The 18943-nt window shown below is 56.0% G+C and overlaps 1 protein-coding gene across 1 annotated transcript in view; it reads right to left on the reverse strand.

Moving 5' to 3' along the window:
* The window catches only part of SH3PXD2B (SH3 and PX domains 2B), a 61794-nt gene extending 44329 nt beyond the window's left edge, over positions 1–17465 (reverse strand). Inside the window, exons 1-2 of the mRNA XM_058815319.1 lie at positions 17394–17465; positions 7940–8020 (exon numbers count right to left, since the gene is read on the reverse strand). Of these exons, the coding sequence (XP_058671302.1) occupies positions 7940–8020; positions 17394–17465 (153 nt within the window). The remainder of the gene's footprint in view (positions 1–7939; positions 8021–17393) is intronic.
* Between the last annotated feature and the right edge of the window lie 1478 nt (positions 17466–18943).

The raw sequence follows: 18943 nt of genomic DNA on the forward strand, positions 1-18943 counted from the left end.
TCAGAGCCTGCCTGGGATGTGCTTCCCCAGGGCTGGCAGGGCTGTCCTGCAGCTGCTCTGCCAAGGTTCCAGGGAGAAGGAGCCATGGGGTGCCAGGAGGGGTGAATGGGCACAGAACAGGCTCAGAGCCAGCCCTGCTTTGCCCTGGGTGCAGCTGGAACAAGGCACCATCCCAAGGGAACGGGGGGAGAGGGACTCACAGCCAACTGGGCTGCACTGGGAGAGGGGCTTGGAACAGAGCAAGAGCCATGGAGAACTGCTCCCAACCTGGAATAAACCAAGAGCCATGGAATGTTGTTCTCAGCCTGGAATAAGCCATGGAGAGCTGTTCCCAACCTGCAGTAAGTCATGGAATCCTGTTCTCGGCCTGGAACAAATCAAGAGCCAAGGAGAGCTGTTCCCAGCCTGGAATAAACCAAAAGCCATGGACTCCTATTCCCAACCTGGAATAAGTCAGGAACCATAGAGAGCTATTCTCAACCTGGAATAAATCAGGGGTCATGGAGATCTGTCCCCTGCCTGGGATAAACCATGGAGTCTTGTTCCCAGCTAGGAACAAACCAAGAGCCAAAGAGAGCTGTTCCCTCCCTGGAATGGGCCATGGACTCCTATTCCCAACCTGGAATAAGCCACGGAGAGCTGTTCCCAGTCTGGAATAAACCAAGAGCCATAGAGTGCTATTCCTATCCTGGAATAAATCAGGGGTCATGGAGTCCTGTTCCCAGTCTGGAATAAGCCATGGAGTCTTGTTCCCAGCCTGGGATGGGCCATGGAGAGCTGTTCCCAGTCTGGAATAAACCATGGAGAGCTGCTCTCAGCCTGGGATAAACCACAGAGTCCCATTCCCAACCTGGAATAAGCCATGGAGAGCTGTTCCCAGTCTGGAATAAGCCATGGAGTCTTGTTCCCAACCTGGAATAAGCCATGGAGAGCTGTTCCCAGTCTGGAATAAGCCATGGAGTCTTGTTCCCAACCTGGAATAAGCCATGGAGAGCTGTTCCCAGTCTGGAATAAGCCATGGAGCTCCCAGCCCGTCCCCAGCCAGGCTGTAGCTCAGGGATGTGCAGCTGATCCCTCCTGCCCAGCCCTGCAGCGTGTCCTGGCTCTCTCCTGGCTCTGGGAATGCTCCCCCAGCCCCATCCAGGGAGCTGATGCCAGGGCAGCCCCAGCTCTGCCAGGCCCAGGAGGTGCCAGCCCAGGCCGGGCTGAGCCCCTGAGCTGCCCTGGCTCTGGGAATGTGCTGGCTGCTCTGCCAAGGGCTGGAACGCTATAAATGGGAGACATTTGGAGAGAGGAAACACAAAGGAGCCAACTTTTAACTAGGCTGAAGTGCACTGGGCTGTGCATGCTCTTTGTGGAGGAGAGTGCTGAAGGTCTTTGGTGCACTGCTGGAAAAACACTGGCTCTTCCTTCTGCAAACAGAAAAAGGCCTTATTTAATGGAAAGTGTTTTCTCCTGAGCTCCAGGATGGGAATTCACTATTCCTGCCCTTGTGCAAGGGGTGTTGGAGCCCCTGGCTCTGAATGCAGCCTGGCCACAGCAGTTGCTGGGGCTCTCTTGGAGGAAGCTGTGGCTTCTCCCCTGCCCTCAGTCACGCAGGGCCTGTCCTGCTCCAGCTGCCTGAGAGAGAGACAGAGATCCTGCTGATTTATTTCTGTGGGAGGCTGAAACCACCGAGCTCACTGCACACGCAACTGCCCAGAATTGTGCTGAACTCCATAAACCCTGGAGCAGGGGAAAAAAAAATAAAAAATAAAAATCCCCAAAGTGTTGAAATAAGATTCCTGTTACGAAAGAACTGTTGAGAGAGCCCTGTTTACCGTGCCTGTACACATAAAACCCTGCCTGGCTCAGCTGCCACAGGGCTCTGCCATCAAAGAGGCCGCCCAGAGAAGGAGAGGGGATCCAGGCTGCCATTGCCAGGGCAGGAATGGCTCAGGAGAGGGGATCCAGGCTGGCATTCCCAGGGCAGAGCCAGGAGAGGGGATCCAGGCTGGCATTCCCAGGGCAGAGCCAGGAGAGGGGATCCAGGCTGGCATTCCCAGGGCAGGAATGGCCCAGGAGAATGGGGATCCAGGCTGGCATTCCCACCTGCTGGAGCCCAGAGAGAGGGGGATCCAGGCTGGCATTCCCTCCTGCTGGAGCCCAGGAGAATGGGGATCCAGGCTGGCATTCCCACCTGCTGGAGCCCAGTGCTTGCTGCTCTCTGCCCTCCACATCAGGAGCATGAAGATAACACTCACTTCATCTCTGAGCACTCCTGCCAGGAGCCTGGGGTAAATAATGGAGGAGGAGGAGGAAAAAGTGGAGGAGGAAGGGAAGGAGACAGAGGAAGGCAAGCTCTGAGCTCACAGTAATGGAAGCAAGAGGCTCATTTTAATTTTTCAAGCCTCCAAGTGCCTGGAACAAGCTGATGAGAACAATTCCTCTTTGTGTGCCAGCTCCAGCCTTCAGAGCCCATTGAGTGTGCTGGATTACCCAGAGCCTCTCAGGCTCCCTCAGAGCCAGACTCCCCCCTCTGCCTGCCTCTGCCTGGCGCCTGTGTGCACACAACAGGTGAGGAACCCCTCCAGGAGCACCAGGCCCTGCTCCACACGGACATGGCAGGCACAGGCCACTGCCTGCTGCCAATTCTCTCATGGAAGCAGGCAACACTTCAACAGACTATTTATTTTCTGGTGTTGCACACCAAGCTGCTGGCCCCAGGGCTGCAGGACTCGCTCCAAGATGACACAGCTCCAGGTGGGTCAGAGCTGAGAGCTTCCAGCAAAGAACCTGAAGGAGCTGTTGAACACATGGACAAACAAGAGAGCTGGGAAACACTGGATGGATGCACAGACAGACAGGAATGGGAGGGAGAGCCAGAGCCAATTCTAGAGTTGTTCAAATTCCCAGTTTTTCTGTCCCTGAATTGTGCAGGGAGCACGTTTAGCCCAGCCTGTGCTGTGTCTCCAGGCCTGGCCTCAAAATGAAAGCTCTGAGCAGAGAAGCAGCCACAGAACCATCATCATCCTCAGGGGCTGAAGGGTCTGACTAAAGGGGAAAAGCCTTGGGGCAACCTGTGCCAAAGAGGGGGACCCTGAAACATGCCAGGGGACAGCCAGGGGGTCAGGCTGTGCTCAGGGAACAGGGACAGGGGGAGAGGGAACCTGAGAGAGGCTCAGGGTGGGCACAGCAGGAATTTCCCCATGGAAAGGGGGCTCAGGGCAGGCTCAGGGTGGGCACAGCAGGAATTTCCCCATGGAAAGGGGGCTCAGGGCAGGCTCAGGGTGGGCACAGCAGGAATTTCCCCATGGAAAGGGGGCTCAGGGCAGGCTCAGGGTGGGCACAGCAGGAATTTCCCCATGGAAAGGGGCTCAGGGCAGGCTCAGGGTGGGCACAGCAGGAATTTCCCCATGGAAAGGGGGCTCAGGGCAGGCTCAGGGTGGGCACAGCAGGAATTTCCCCATGGAAAGGGGGCTCAGGGCAGGCTCAGGGTGGGCACAGCAGGAATTTCCCCATGGAAAGGGGCTCAGGGCAGGCTCAGGGTGGGCACAGCAGGAATTTCCCCATGGAAAGGGGGCTTAGACACTGGCACTGCCCAGGGAGGGTTGGATCCCCATCCCTGGAGGTGGCACTCAGACTCTGGGCTGGGGACAAGGAGGGGATCAGGCACAGCTTGGGTTTGATGGTATCAGAAATGTTTTTCCAACCTCAGTAATTTGGGATTCTGAGAATTCAAACCTCAATAATTCTGGGATTCTGAGAATGTGGCTTCAGCCAAAAGGCAGAAGATGCTGAGGACATGGACTGGGGCTCCATGGGGGCTGGCAAGAGCAGGAAAGGTGTGAAAGGGTTGGGGTGTTTCAGCAGAGCAGCAAGACAACAGTGGCTCTCGGTCACATGAAGAGCTCAAGTGACTGCCAGCCGTGCCTGCTGAACTCACAATGACAAAGGGGGGAAAAAATGCTTCCTTCTGGGGGTTTCCACGAGAAACCACAAGAGACCAGCCAGAGTCTGTTCTCTAAGCAGCAGTGGCACTGCTGGCAGCCTGTGGTTCAAGAGGATCCTTCCAAGGAACTCGTCAGGGGAGCATCCCACAGGCACTGCAGAGCTTCTGCACCTCCCAGGCAGGATCAGACCCTGATCCTCTCCCTGCCCACCACAGAGGCCACTCCAGTGCCTGATTTCCCCCTTCCATGCCAGCTGACATTCCCAGCACCCTGCAAGCCCCAATCCCATCCCTTTGTTTCTCAGGAGCAGCCTCCATCTGCTGCCAGCAGCTCACATCTGGAATTGTGAGTGTTGAGAAAGAGCCTCAGTCCTGTTGGAAGGAAATTATTCCTCCAGCCAAGGGGTTTATGCAAAACTGAGTTTAGCATTTGGAGTTACAAATTTACTACAAATCCTGCAGTTACACCAGGTTTTAAAGCTCAGAATTACAATTCTATCTTCCTCTATTCCTAAAAAACTGCCCTGACGTAAATTGCCACCTGACAGAAAATATTCACAGAGAAAAGGAGGAGAGGCAGAGGACCTGCAGAGCAAAACCCCTCCTGGACACAGGAGAGAGCCCAGGGTGGAGCTGACCCCCAGCTCCAGAATCTCACCCTGATTTCAGCACGGGAGTGGTGACCCCAGAGCAGGAAAAGGCACAGACTGAGCACTTCCCAAGGGACCAGAGCCACCACTGACTGCATCTGCCCAAACTGCGGGCCTGGCTCCAGGAGGAAGCAGCTGGGCTCAGCTGAGGGTGAGCAGGGCCACCAGCCCTTGGGGAGAGGTGACAGCATCCTGTGGGACACTGGTGTGGCACAAGGCATGGAAACAGCCAAGCAGGCAGAGAGAGGAGGTCCTGCCACCCTTGGAAGAGAAAGGCAGGGTGGTGGTGCTTGGAAAGGTGCAGCAGCCACGAGCTGGGAACCTGGAATTGTGCAGGACAGAAGCTGGAATTGTGCAGGACATGGCCAGAACCTGGAATTGTGCAGGACATGGCCAGGTTTGGGCACCAAGGACAGGAAAGGCAAGGGCTCTGCAAGGCCACAGTACTCAGGAAAAGCCCCAAATGCTCCTGGCTGGAATCTGTGGCATCACTGTGAGCAGCAGGGTGGCTTCTGACACTGCTCATCCCAGCATGGGGAGTGCAGCTGCTCTGGTGTCTCCAAGGCAAAGGGATTTCCCCATGGAAAAGGGACTCAGGGCAGGCTCAGGGTGGGCACAGCAGGAATTTCCCCATGGAAAAGGGACTCAGGGCAGGCTCAGGGTGGGCACAGCAGGAATTTCCCCATGGAAAGGGGGCTCAGGGCAGGCTCAGGGTGGGCACAGCAGGAATTTCCCCATGGAAAGGGGGCTCAGGCACTGGCACTGCCCAGGGAGGGTTGGAGAGCCCGTCCCTGGAGGATTTAGTGCTCAATGAGCAGTTTTAGATACTCAAGGTTTCTTGAGTATCATCTATCTTTGTAGATGATAACGAGCACTCTGGGCTGGGGACAAGGTGGGGATGGGGCACACCAAGAGTTTGGGGCTCTTTTCCAACCTCCAGGATCCTGTGGATGCAGCCTGCAGGCTTCACTCCTGCACAGTCTGTGTTTGCAGTGTCCTCCCTGCCTGCCTGGGATGGGGAACACACTTTGCCCCTGGCTCTGCTCTCAGCACTCACCGTGTTTTCCTTGGCCCTGCTCCCGCAATAATTGTTCAGCCACCATGGAAGGTGAGCAATGATTCAGCTGTGGATTCATTGGGAACACCAGGAGGAGCTCCCCAGCCTCTCCCACGGGGCTGCAGCATCTCCCCAGCCCCACCAAGCTCCTCTCTCCCACTTGGATCCAGAAGTTTCCACATCCCTGACAGCCAAGGAGGGTGCACCAACCTTTCCCCTGCTCTTTTAAAAAACAAACCCTGCTCAGCCCCTGGCAGGAGCATGGAAAGTGCAGCCAGAGCCACTGGGAACACTGGTATTAAATGAACAAATATCCTGACCCCAACATGCACGTACTGGGGTTGCTCAAGGCTGTGAGCCTGAATCAGCCTGGATGGGTTTTCCCTGGATAACAATGACAGACAGATTCTTGACACAGAGCTCACCTGCACTCAAATTTCCAATTCTCCCTCCAGCACATCAAAAAGATCATCAGAACTGGACCTAGGAAAAATATTTTCCCCTCTTGCTGTTTTCAGAAGCAGCTGAACTGTTTCAGTCCCACACTCATTTTGGTGGGGGGCTGTGTGGAATTTTCCCTTTTTTTTTTTTAAATAACCAGAGGCACGAATAATTTCCAGCATGGAAAACTTCTGCCTGAAGAGCTAAAACTGGCCCAGAATCATGCAAGAGTCACACAAGAGAGGCCTCCAGCAATGGCACCAGTCATGCCACCGAGCCTACCCAGAGCATTTTTTTCCATTGTGCTCAGAGGATCTGTTTCACTCCTCACCTCCCAATTTGCACTGTCCTGCAGCACGAGTTTAAAACAAGGACACCAGGAAGCATGTGTGATAAGGGGGAAGGAAGGGAAAAACCACAGCTTCTTTCATTCCTTCAACAGAGCCAAAAAGGAGTGGCTGCTATATTTTTTTTTCATTTTTTTAAAGAAAAAACTGCAGGGAACAGCAAAGGGAGGAGATGTTTGCTTTCAACTTTCCCACCTCCACCACGATACACATCTACATGTATTTATAAAGGACATACACTGCTTCTAAAGGTGTTTTGCAGAGTGCCTGACTCCAGTTGTGACATTTTCCACCCCAGGAGTGTGCACAGCTCCAGCCAGGATGGAGGGACAGAGGGAGCACAGCCAGGATTCCCCCCAGCCCTTCCCCAGCCCAGGGAACCAGCACAGACACCCCAAAGGGAGCTGGGGGCACAGACAGCCCAATCTGGGTCTGGGAACACAGACACCCCAAATCCTGTTCTCCAGCCAGAGGAATGAGCCCGCAGCACCATGAAGAGGAGATGCTGCAGAGAAGGAAGCACGAGTTCCATTTCCTTCCAGCCCTGGCTGCTGCCCAACAGCTGTTCCTTATTTATTTACTTTCATATTTCCTTGGTTACACAAGCGGCTGCTCACAGCTTTAACCCCTGCACTGCCAGGGCTGGGGCAGGGTGACAGCAGGGCAGGGCAGGCTGAGCTGTCACCTCAGTGTGCTCACAGCCACTCACTCAGATGTCCTGCAGGGCAGGGACAGGGCTGAGAGCAGCATCTGCCCCATCCCAGACTCTCATCCCCTCCAGGCAGAGCCCAGGAGCATTCCCAGCACTCCTGTCACCCCCAGAGCACTCCTGTCACACCCCCAGAGCACTCCTGTCACCCCCAGAGCACTCCTGTCACACCCCCAGAGCACTCCTGTCACCCCCCCAGCACTCCTGTCACCCCCAGAGCACTCCTGTCACACCCCCAGAGCACTCCTGTCACCCCCAGAGCACTCCTGTCACCCCCCAGCACTCCTGTCACACCCAGAGCACTCCTGTCACACCCCCAGCACTCCTGTCACACCCCCAGAGCACTCCTGTCACACCCAGAGCACTCCTGTCACACCCAGAGCACTCCTGTCACACCCCCAGCACTCCTGTCACCCCCAGAGCACTCCTGTCACACCCAGAGCACTCCTGTCACACCCCCAGCACTCCTGTCACACCCCCAGCACTCCTGTCACCCCCAGAGCACTCCTGTCACACCCCCAGAGCACTCCTGTCACCCCCCCCAGAGCACTCCTGTCACACCCCCAGCACTCCTGTCACACCCCCAGAGCACTCCTGTCACACCCCCAGAGCACTCCTGTCACACCCCCAGCACTCCTGTCACACCCCAGCACTCCTGTCACACCCCCAGCACTCCTGTCACACCCAGAGCACTCCTGTCACACCCCCAGAGCACTCCTGTCACACCCCCAGAGCACTCCTGTCACACCCAGAGCACTCCTGTCACACCCCCAGCACTCCTGTCACCTCCCCAGGGTTCCCCACCTGCAGGTCGAAGAACTTGCTGTACCGTCTGTAAATGACCTCGGTGGCTCCATTGGACCAGGTGACCTTGATGATGTACACCTGCAGGGAACAGAGGCACAAATCAGCGTGAGGAACCCCCAAAAAAGCCCCACCACGACCCAAAATCTGCCAGTGCAGCCCCCCCACAGCTGGGTGACGAGCAGGGGAAGGCTTCAGATCGATTCAGCCACAACAGAGGTGAGGGGAAATGACTGAGCTGCAGCTTAACCAAATGTTTGTTTCTGGTGGTGGACTGAACTCTGTGGCCTTGGAGAGGGGCACACATTGAGTGTGAGGTGACAATTCTGTGTAAAAACACAGCACAAATCCCTCCAGACAGCACTAAAAACCCAATTAAAACTAAACCCCGGGCGCCCCATTTACAGCTGCAGCACCAGAGCTGATGCTGAGATCCAAGGGCACCAGCCTGGCTCCTGCAAATGGGACTGCAACAGCCCAAACCCCCGGGGTCTGCAACTCCACCTGCTTGGGGTTGGGTTTCTGACACCCGCAGGGGTGGAAATCAGTGTCCTGATCCCTAAAATGCACAGGACCAGCCCCAGTCACTGCAGGTCATTCACAGACCCCAGGACCAGGCTCTAACTGGTGATGAATGCAAAACAAAGCACCAAACCCAGCCCATTTCAGCACAAAACAAAGCACCAAACCCAGCCCATTTCAGCACCAAACCCCAAACCCAGCCCATTTCAGCAAAAAACCCCAAATCCAGCCCATTTCAGGACCAATTCTCCTGTGAAAGACAACAAGCACATCACAGAATGAGGCAATTACTGATCTCATGTCCCCTCTGTGTTTCACAGAAAGCAGAGATAACCCTTGGTGAGGTGCCAGTGTAACACCCAAGTGACACAAATCTCAAATTGATAACAGATTGACTGAGCAGAACCCAGGGTATTTTTTCCCTCCTAACTCAAGTCCTTATTTCTATCAGAAATTCAAGCATCAATTCCTTGAAGAGGGACCAAAACTTTCAGAAGCTCAGGTGAAGGGACCTGCTGGAACTGCTGCTAGCAAAATCAAGCATCAAGGCTCTTAAAAGCTGATGGTTTGGTATTTAAAAGAGAATCCCTCAGGAGTTTATCCAGGTTTTGCCCACTGAGATGCCCATTTATCCAGATTCTGGAATGAGACCAACATCCTCAGCCAGTATCCAGACTTAAACACCAGGACAGCACAACAGTCAGTTATTGGAGTTTATCAAAGCTACTCAAATGCCGCACTGAAAATCTCACCTCAGATCTCACTGTGCTGCTCAGAGGGCTGGCACAGCTTGAGCCACCGAGGTGGGGACACTCCTGAGGGTGACAAACTCTTCCCCGAGCAATCACTTCCACAGAAAAGTAGACAGAAAACAAGGCAGCAAGAGCGACCAAGTTCTTACTGCTAAAATAAAGAACTTCCCTATTTCAAACCAGTAATTCAAGGTCCACTTTTGTTGAATTTGGGTTGGGTTAGAAGGGACCTTAAAGATCTCCCTGCATGGCAGGGACATCTTCCACTGTCCCAGGGTGATCAAACACCTGCATTGGGCACTGCCAGGGATCCAGGGGCACTCTGTGCCAGGGCCTGCGCACCCAATATCCCACCTAAACCCAGTCCCTCAGTCTGGAGCCATTCCCTGCTCTGCTTTCACTCCCAAACTCTTATTTTGAGATGAAGAACCCTCATTTCCTCCTTATGAAGACAGATGGATTCTCCAAGACAACATCTGCTCCAGCTGTGGAGGCCATGCTGTGCTCCAAGGGAGGCAGCACTCCCCCAGCAATCCAAGGGTTAACCTGGTGCTAACACAGGTTCAAACTCCTCTACCCTCTGCCCAGGGCCCGATGCAGGGCCAGCATGAGCTCATGTGGGCTGGGAGCTGAGCTGTATGCCAGTTTTGTCAGCAGTCCCCAGCCCTGCTCGGGTTATATCACTGCTGGCTGCCTGCCTGCACTGAGCCTTCCACTGGGGCAGCAGCAGCAGCCAGCTCCTCCTCATTGTTTATTCCCACCCTGCCTTTATTTGGAGTCAACAGCTCATTAGGCTGGGATTTTAATCAGGATGTGGACGGACGGAGCCAGAGTCATTCAGAGCTCTTGAGGGTAGTGAAGGTACGAGGGCACCCCAGGCTCCCCTGTGGCCTCTGCAGCAATTTCTGCTCTCTGCTGCTGTGCTGAAATGCACAACTCCCAGGGGTCAGAGAAGAGTTTCCTGCACATCCCTTTCCAGCAGCAGAAAGGTCTCCAGGGGTTTCTCCTTAACCTGCTTATGGACAGCAGAGGAGATGGGGGAACCACAGGAACTGGAGCTCCTCAGCATCTATCAAACCTGGGGAAAGCCAGCTGCCTCTCTGCTGGTGGATATTCCTCGTCCTTCCAACAGCCCCATCCCAGATCTTGGTGTCTCCCAATACCTAATCCAGTCCCTGCTGTCTCAGAAATAAAAATCCACCAGAAAACACAACCCTGGTGCTCCCCTCACCTAACAAGTGCAGGTTTGGGAAGGTTTGAACACTGCACTCACCCCGTGAGCATTGCACTGCACTCAGGGATCCTGCAGCCTTCCCCTGATGCCCTCCATCACCACCCAGCATCTGTCACTGCTGTCCCCTGCCCAGCACCTCTGTCAGGGGGAGAACAGCCCTTGGAAAATGGGGCTGAAAACCTTTGGAAGGGAAGGGAAGTGTCAGGAAATGACAGCTTGCTGCAAGAAATGCAGATGGCAGCTGGCCAAGCACAGCAGAGCTGTCAGAGCAGCCCAGGGGAACACTGAGAGCCAGGGGGATCCAGGACATCCCTCGTGGGCAGGGAGGGAGCTCCTGGAGGCTGCAGAGCCAGCTCAGACCCAGCAGAGCCACAGGAGTCACGGGGACAGAGGGGTGAGGAGCCAGTGAGAATCTGGAAAGGGCAGCCAGAGATTTAATTTTTTTTTCCTTTCTTTTCCTCTTGAAGGGATGAAGCAGCCAGCCCTGGGAGCAGCCAGCCCAGCAGTGTTTTTGCAGGGACTGCTGGAAATCCCTGGTGCTGCACCCAGCAGTGGCTCCTGGTGACTCCCAGTGCCCTCAGGGACCAAGGATCCATTCCCAAATCCTCCATCCTGCCCTGCCCAAAGTGCCTCACAACAGCACGGGGAGAGACAGAGGAGCTGATTCAAACTGCTGACTCGAGGCAAGGAAATTAAGAACAGATACTGAGAAAAAAAAAATAAAATAAAATAACAGAGCCAGTTTCCCATTCTTGAACACGAGGCCGTGTGACCTCGCAGCAGAATCACTTCTGGACTCCCTGCATAAACACACCAGGACAAGCTGGGGAGCAGCCTGGACTGCTCAAATGTGAGCAGGAAAAAGGCTGGGTGAAGCAGAGGAAAACCTAGAGCTGCACTTTCAGCTTCTCTCCCCTGCTACAGGAGTTTTCCAAAGTTTTTCACAGAGATTTGCATGGTGCCCTGGCTGGGGGGGACACACCAAAACCCCACAAGGAAGGATGTGGGAGAGGGGGCAGCAGCCTGGGAACTCTGCCTGGCACCAGGCAGCGAGTGCAGCCCAAACTCAGCAGCATCCAGAATGCAGGTGGAGCCCAGAGCAGCTCAGGCACCCCAGCACCAGCTCAGGGCCTTCCCTGAAGGATCCCAGAGCCTTCCTGTGCCCAAAACAGCTCAGCCACCCCGGCACCAGCTCAGGGATCCCTGAAGGATCCCAGAGCTCCCCCACACAGACATGGGCAGGAGGCACAGCAACCCCATGGTCACTTGGGATGACACCTCCAGGCAGGGCAGGGACACCAGGGAAGGTCCCAGGCTCCAGCAGGGCTCCTGCAGCAGCTCCAGACACTGCAGCCTGCAGCGGGGGCTGAGCTGTCTGCAGAGCTGTTTCCAAAGGCTCAGAGGCTGTGTGGTCTCAGGCCCGGGGGGGACTCTGCACAATGAAGCTCTCTGTGGAAAACTGCACATATTTAAAGCATCTTTCAGCAGCAAAGAGGAAAAGCATCAGTCAAAGGCGTCAGGCTTTTGATTTCACCCACGCTGAAACGTGGTGACCCTGAAATGAGGGGAGATGTGAGAGCCTCACCCTCCCTTTGGAAACCCGAAGGGGCAGAGAAACCACAGGAGCTGAGCAAGGCAGCCAAGCCAGAGTGGGTTTAACGCAGAAAAGGGAGTGGGGAATTGTAAGAGGAAAAGAGAAAAAAAAAAAAAAAAGAAAAAAAAAGGAGGGAGGTGGCTGGAAACAAAGAAAGTTCTTGGCACCAAGCTGCTGCTGTGCTTGGCCCCTGTCCATCAGCCCTCACTGCTGCAGGGCTGGGGAGGGGACAGGGGATGCCAAAGCTGGGGGCAGCAGAGGGACAGCCAAGGCCCAGCTGGGTGGGCAGACAGCTCGGGACCCCTCACCCCTGCTCTGTGCCTGGGGAGCTGGGAGGAGGGACAGGCTGGCATGGGAAGGTGTTCCAGCTGCTGCGGGGCACCAGGGATGCTGCCCTGGGCTCTGTGGCACAGGAGAGGCAGAAACAGCAAGGCAGGGCTGGAAAAAGGGCAGGCAAAATCTCAGCACCAGCCAAGGCAGGGCTGGAAACAGGGCTGGAGGGAGCACCAGGGCAGGGAGATCCTCATCACCAGCCCAGGCAGCCTGAGCACACAGCCAGCACTGCAGAGCAGCCTCCTCTCCCCTCTCCCCAGCTCATCCCTTGGATTTTTTGCTCTGTACCCTCTTTCCCCCAGCTGCTGCACAGCCTGGCAGGGCACAGCACTGCTGGGATGGCCAGGGCACAGCCACCAGGCTGGGAGCCCCAAGGACAGCCCAGCAGAGGCTGCTCAGAGCCCTCAGGCACACAGCAATGCAGCCAGCCTGCCCCAGCCCCTCTGAAGGTCACACAGATGGATTCTCCTGTTTCCTGTCTCCCACTGGCACAGGAAGGCAGAGACACCCTCCAAACAAAGCTGGGGGACCAAGGTCAGAGAGCTGGGGGCAGGCAGAGGCCAGGGATGGCCCCAGAGCTGCTGGAACTGAGTGTGAGCATCAGCTGGACCTGAGTGTGAGCATCAGCTGGCACTGAGTGTGAGCATCAGCTGGACCTGAGTGTGAGCATCAGCTGGACCTGAGTGTGAGCATCAGCATCAGCTAGAACTGAGTGTGAGCATCAGCTAGAACTGAGTGTGAGCATCAGCATCAGCTAGAACTGAGTGTGAGCACCAGCTGGCACTGAGTGTGAGCATCAGCTTCCTGCACAGAGCTGCTCCTGACAGCAGCCAGGGGCCAGGCAGGATTTGGCCCTTCCACATTCAAGCTTTTCAACAGCCTTGAGAAAAGTGGCTGGGGAAGGAAAACAAAGCAGAGTTGGAGTCTGAGTGCTGGTTTTCATCCACAAAGATAAGAGTGCTCCATGCTCAGCTCTGCTGAGAGGTGAGGAGGAAAGGCTGGTGAGATCTGGAGCAGAGCAGGGTCAGGCACAAGGACAGGGCAAAATTCCAACCAAATTCCCTGCCTTGCTGGGACAGCATCATCCAGCTGACAGGAAATGGGATGAGACAAGGCACAACCACAGGATACAGCAGCAAACCACCACTGAGGATGCTGAGAAAGCCCTCAAAGCTTTAGAGGCCACCAGGAGTGAGACTGCAGCTTCCCCTGGCTCTCTCCCACTCCTAGTTTGGTTATCTGGGGACACCACACTGCATAGATTTCACACTACTCATGCCAGCCTCCTCCTTCCTCTCTCAGCTGCCCACAGGACATTCCCACATTCCAAGGGCACGGTCACCCTTCCATGAGACAGCATGGGGAAAAGTCATCCCTGACACCCTAACAACCTGGATGATGCACAAGGGCAGAAATAACTCCCAAAATCCAGGGGAATAACACAGCCTGCTCAAGGTGACACCGTGCCAGGGCCACCAAGCTCTGCTCCAGCTGGGACCACAAAGCAACATCCATGGTGCTCCTCAGAAACGCCTTCAGCTCATAAATATAAGGCACTAAAGAAGCTGTGGATTGGCAGCTCTGTCCTCTTGCCATTCAAACACTCCATAATCAGCTCCAGATAAGCACAGTAGGGCTGGGCTACACGAGGAATGAAACCACAAATGGCCTCAGGAGCAGAGAGGACACCTACACCACCACATCACAAATTCCACATCAAAAACGTAACAGCACCTTCACTTTTTGAACGTGGTTCTCCTCAAATTTGTTTTCAAACACCTGTAGGTCCCATTAGCCAGATTCCACCACTCACTGTTAATTACTTTCACAACCCAGCTGCCACAAATGAGGTCTTCACCTTGTTTAATGTTTTGCCATCTTGTTCACTGGGTTTGCAAAATAAATGTATGCTGCAAATATTATTTAAATTCCCCCTTTTCAGGGATACATGGAGGTTGGGAATGGAAGTCCTGAGAGAACATAACCCAGCTTTCCCAAAAATCTAACCCACCCAAACAGCATGCTGTTGAATGGACAGATATAATTTTGGATGGTGCTCCAGAACAGCCATTTAAACCTATATAACTATGGAAATGTTCCTGGTAGGCAGAAATGGAGCTGGGATTTAATGGCATTGCTATTAACACATAGAAAACACACACATTGCAGCTGTAACAAAATTGAACATCCTGAAGCTTGCCCAAGGGAAAGAAAACCCAATCTGGATTTAGTAGGAAAAAGCTTTCTTTTAGGGCTTCTGCTCGAGAATAACAAACACAATACTATAAAAAGGTCCTGAGTGGAGTCCTTTAAGAAAAATCCAGTCTGTTTCTACTATGGCTTTGTTTTGGGTCTTTTCTGAATAAACATTCGTTTATCAGAGACTTGGCCAGACCAGAGAAAAGACAGTCTGCTCCTCTGTCTCTCACAATGATTATTTTTAAGCTTTCCTCTTGGACTTTGCTCAGATTTGCAGGGTGGCCCTGGAGCCCTGAGCTGGGATCACTTCACACAGGATTTTGTGGGAAATGTACTGAAAATGTCACCTCAGCCACTGCCTGGAGGATGGAGTCCCCTTTTCCCTTGGAAAATGAGCCAGAGCATCCTGCAACAAGCACCTGCACAAGGATCATTCCTCAGTGCCCCTGCCAGGTGGTGCCCATGAAGAAAAGCTTAAAAACACAAGTGGAGTGAGAGGGCACAGGGCTGTGCTGAGCCCTAACTCAGCCCAGCACCTGTACCCAGCTATCCAAACCCTGCCCAGCACCTTGCTGGGTGCTTGCCCTGCAATTTGGGGAAATGCTGTGCATCCTGCTCCACAGCAGAGCTGCAAAACAACCAACTTTTTGTCTCAGGCATTGCAATTCTTGTAGTATCAGTTACCCAGGTGAAAGGCAAACCACAGCAGCCTGAACAGAGCCAGCCCTCCCCACTGCAGGTGCAACAAGGAGTTTGATTTCACTTTTCTGGGAAAGTGGAATTCATAACTTTGTGCTGTGGCCTCATCTTGAGCAGCACAATCACAGCTTTGTCCAGCAAAGGGAAACCTCTGGCTGGTGCCGAGGAGCCCGAGCAGGGCAGGTCATCACAGAGGCAGCAGGAGGGAAAGGCAGCGTGGTCCTGCAGCCTCCCCAGGGACAGGAGAGCTGTCTCAGGGCTGGGGCAGAGCACATCTGTGTGATGGGAGAAGGCAAAGGGCAAAGGTTTTGCACAGACACTCGGTGCTTGCCTTGCATTCACGCTGTGCCAGCAGCCACTGCCTACAAATGATTCAGCCATGATTTGCTGCCTCTCCTTCTCTTTGCAGGAGAAAAAAAAAAAAAAAAGGAAAGAAAAAAAAAGGCGCTTTGGTTTCATATAATTAACTGGCTTTGTGAATCTGCCTGCTCCTATCGATTCCTCCGGCAAGGCGAGCGCTCCCATTGACTCCAGCGCTGCCTGCAGGCTGCCGGCCCCTCCCTGCCCAGCCCCGAGCAGCCACGCTGGCTCCCGCTGCTGCCTTTGGGTCCGAGCCCGGAGCAGGGGAGGGCTGGACTACAGGGATGGGCTGGGGAGGCTGGAGCACAGGGATGGGATGGGCTGGGCTGGGGAGGCTGGAGCACAGGGATGGGATGGGATGGGGAGGCTGGAGCACAGGGATGGGATTGGGATGGGGAGGCTGGAGCACAGGGATGGGATTGGGATGGGATGGGCTGGGGAGGCAGAGGCCGGGGCTCACAGCTGTCACCGCTCCTGCTCCCCATCCCCACCCACCGCCCCTCCATCCAGCTCTGTGCTCAGCAAACATCGCCGGCCCAGTTTTGCAGCCTCGCAGGGATTATTTGTGCCCTGCCCAACTCCAGCCGCGACAGGCGGGGACAGCGCTGACCGTGCGCGGCACCGCGGGGACACCGCTCCGAGGGGCACGGCAGGGACAGCAGAGCCACCCCACAGCCAGCCCAGCCCGGCTCGGCACGGGACACGGCGGCCAAGCCCCGGGTCCGCCAAGACAAACTGCGGCGCGCAGAGCTCAGCGCGGCTCCGGAGCGATGAGTAAGGCACGATGGACACGATGGCAGGAAAAGCGCACATCTGGAACCCGAGCCAGGCTCTGCCAGGGCTGGCAAAGCTCCAGGCAGGGCAGCAGGAAGAAGGGGAGATAAGGGAGGTGGGTGGGTGGCAGCGGCCACGCCGCATCGCTGATGCGAGGAGAGACCCCGCTGCCCTCGCCTCCTGCCCTCAGCTTTCCTCCAATTGTTGCTCAATGCCACGAAACAGCCGAGGGGAGCTGGAGAAGCCCTCGATCCTCCCAGAGCTCTGAAAGCCTGGCCCTTGTGGCAACTGACTGCAGCCAGAGCAAAGAGCACATCTGCACAGCCCAGATGTGCCCCGAGCAGTGCGTGTGTCACCGGGTCACCCCGGGCCACGGCAACACGGGAGGCAAGAACATTTCGGGCTTTGTTTTAGGCTCTTGCCAGGATTCACCCACAAGCTCTCCACGGGTGTGCCTGGAAACACACCAAAGTTTAAATCATAAAAAAAAAAAAAAAAAGGAAAAAAATAAAATAAAACCACCTTCAAAACCAGACAAACCCACGACAGTTTGGAGCACGCAGGAGGGCAGGGGACACGAGGGATCCTTCCTAGGGACGGAGCACTACCCAGCGACCGAAAGCAGCAGCCGGGTGGTCTCTTTGCCCCGGGACTCCGCGACCAACAGGTCCCAGCGCCAGCTGCAGGAGCGGGCGCGCTTCCCCGCGGTGCCCGTGGCCGATGCCCGGTGCCGCAACCACCGCCCGCATCCCCGGGCATCCCGCGGGGCCGGGGGCATCCCCAGGCTGGCAGGGGCACCGCGGGACCCCCCGGCACAGCCGAGAGAGGCACCCCCGGCACACCCAGAGAGGCGCCCCGGCAGCGCTGCCGCCCTCTGTCTCTTTCTCCTCCTCCTCCTCGTCCGTCCTCCCTTCCCGGAGCTCCGCGCGGGAGCGGGGCCGGCAGCGCCCGGCCTTTGTTCGCCCGGGGCCGGGCCGGGGCACTCACATAGTGCTTGTTGGGGATGCGCCGCTTCTGCACGTCCAGCACCTTCACCTCGGCGATGCTGCGCCTGGGCATCGCCGCTGCCGAGCCCCTCGGGGAGCGGGGACGCTCTGCCGCTCGCCGCCGGCACCGGAGGCTGCAGCGCGGCCGAGCCTCCCCGCGCCGCCCGCTCCGGGGGCGGGAGGCGGCCCCGGCCCGGCCCGGCCTATCCCGGCCGGAGGGGCGGCCCCACCGCCGCCCGCTTAAAGGGACGGCCGGCCCGAGCCTGCCCGGGGTGCCCGCTCCGTGCCCCGCCCGGCGCTGCCGCAGCGAGATGGTTCGGAGAGCGCGGTGCCCCTCCCGGGAACGGGTCCCGGTGTGCTCCCCTTACCTGAGCGTGGTTCCGTTCTTGTCCCATCACAGCAGTGCCCCCGGGATGGTTCTGCTCTTGTCCCATCACAGCAGTGCCCGAGGGTGGTTCTGCTCCTGTCCCATCACAGCAGTGCCTGTGGTGGTTCTGTGTTGTCCCATCACAGCAGTGCCTGGGGTTGCTGGCAGCAGCCACGTCCCTCCAGGAGCAGGGAATGAACAAGGAAGGGCTGTCCTGCTCAGGTCAGAGCTGCCCTGCCCGGGACAAGCCGCATACCTGCGTGGAGAGGCTGCTCAGAGGGCGTGCAGTGACAGGAGCAGGGAATGGCTCCTGTCAGAGCAGGCTGAGATTAGGTATCAGGAAGGAATTCTTCACTGTGAGCGTGTTGAGACATGGCACAGGTTGTCCAGGGAAGTTCCATCCCTGGCAGTGTCCAAGGCCAGGCTGGAGCAAACTGGGATAGTGGAAGGTGTCCCTGTCCACACAATGGGATGATCTCTAAGTTCCCTTCCAGCCCAAACCAGTCCATGTTTCTATCCCTGTGAGCCAGAAGCTGTTCCCCTGCACCCACCTTCCTCCTGGCAGCCCCCCTGTGCCCAGCTGTGCCCTTGTGCCAAGAGAGCAGCCAGGGCAGTGCCCAGGCCCTTCTCTGCACCAGCACTTACCCGTGGCCTCTGTTCCCAGCAGCTCCTCAACACGTGGCATAACCACAGCTCTCTCCCCCGTTGGGCTTTTAATTACATTATAAAGTTACTCAAGGCTTACACTGGCAGGTCATTAGTTTTCATATGAATTTAATTTAATCATAAACAACTCATCTCACTCCTTCGCGGCTCCTTAAATGTGGCTCTTTTTTAATACCATTAACTTTGCTACAGCCACCCCCGAGAATTAATGGAGGTGCAGGCACTTTGCCAGGGCTTTATTGCCCCTCCCCAAGGGCTCGTCTTCATCCTCCTCCCCCTCAGCAAAGCCCCCAGCCCCTGCAGAGGTGGCTGGGCTGTCTGGAGGGGACACCAGGCCACTGGTCACCTCCCTGGTGGCCACTGGTCACCTCCCTGGTGGCTGCTGGGCTGCAGACACAGCACTGGGTCACTGCACATCACCCCCACTCCTGCCCCAGTCACCACCATGCTCAGTCAGATGTGATCTGGAGAGAAGTGGGGATGAGCTGTGGAATCCTCCCTTCCTTCTGTCACGCTGA

Source organism: Ammospiza caudacuta, chromosome 16 (genome assembly GCF_027887145.1).
Source record: "Ammospiza caudacuta isolate bAmmCau1 chromosome 16, bAmmCau1.pri, whole genome shotgun sequence".
Taxonomy (NCBI): domain Eukaryota; kingdom Metazoa; phylum Chordata; class Aves; order Passeriformes; family Passerellidae; genus Ammospiza; species Ammospiza caudacuta.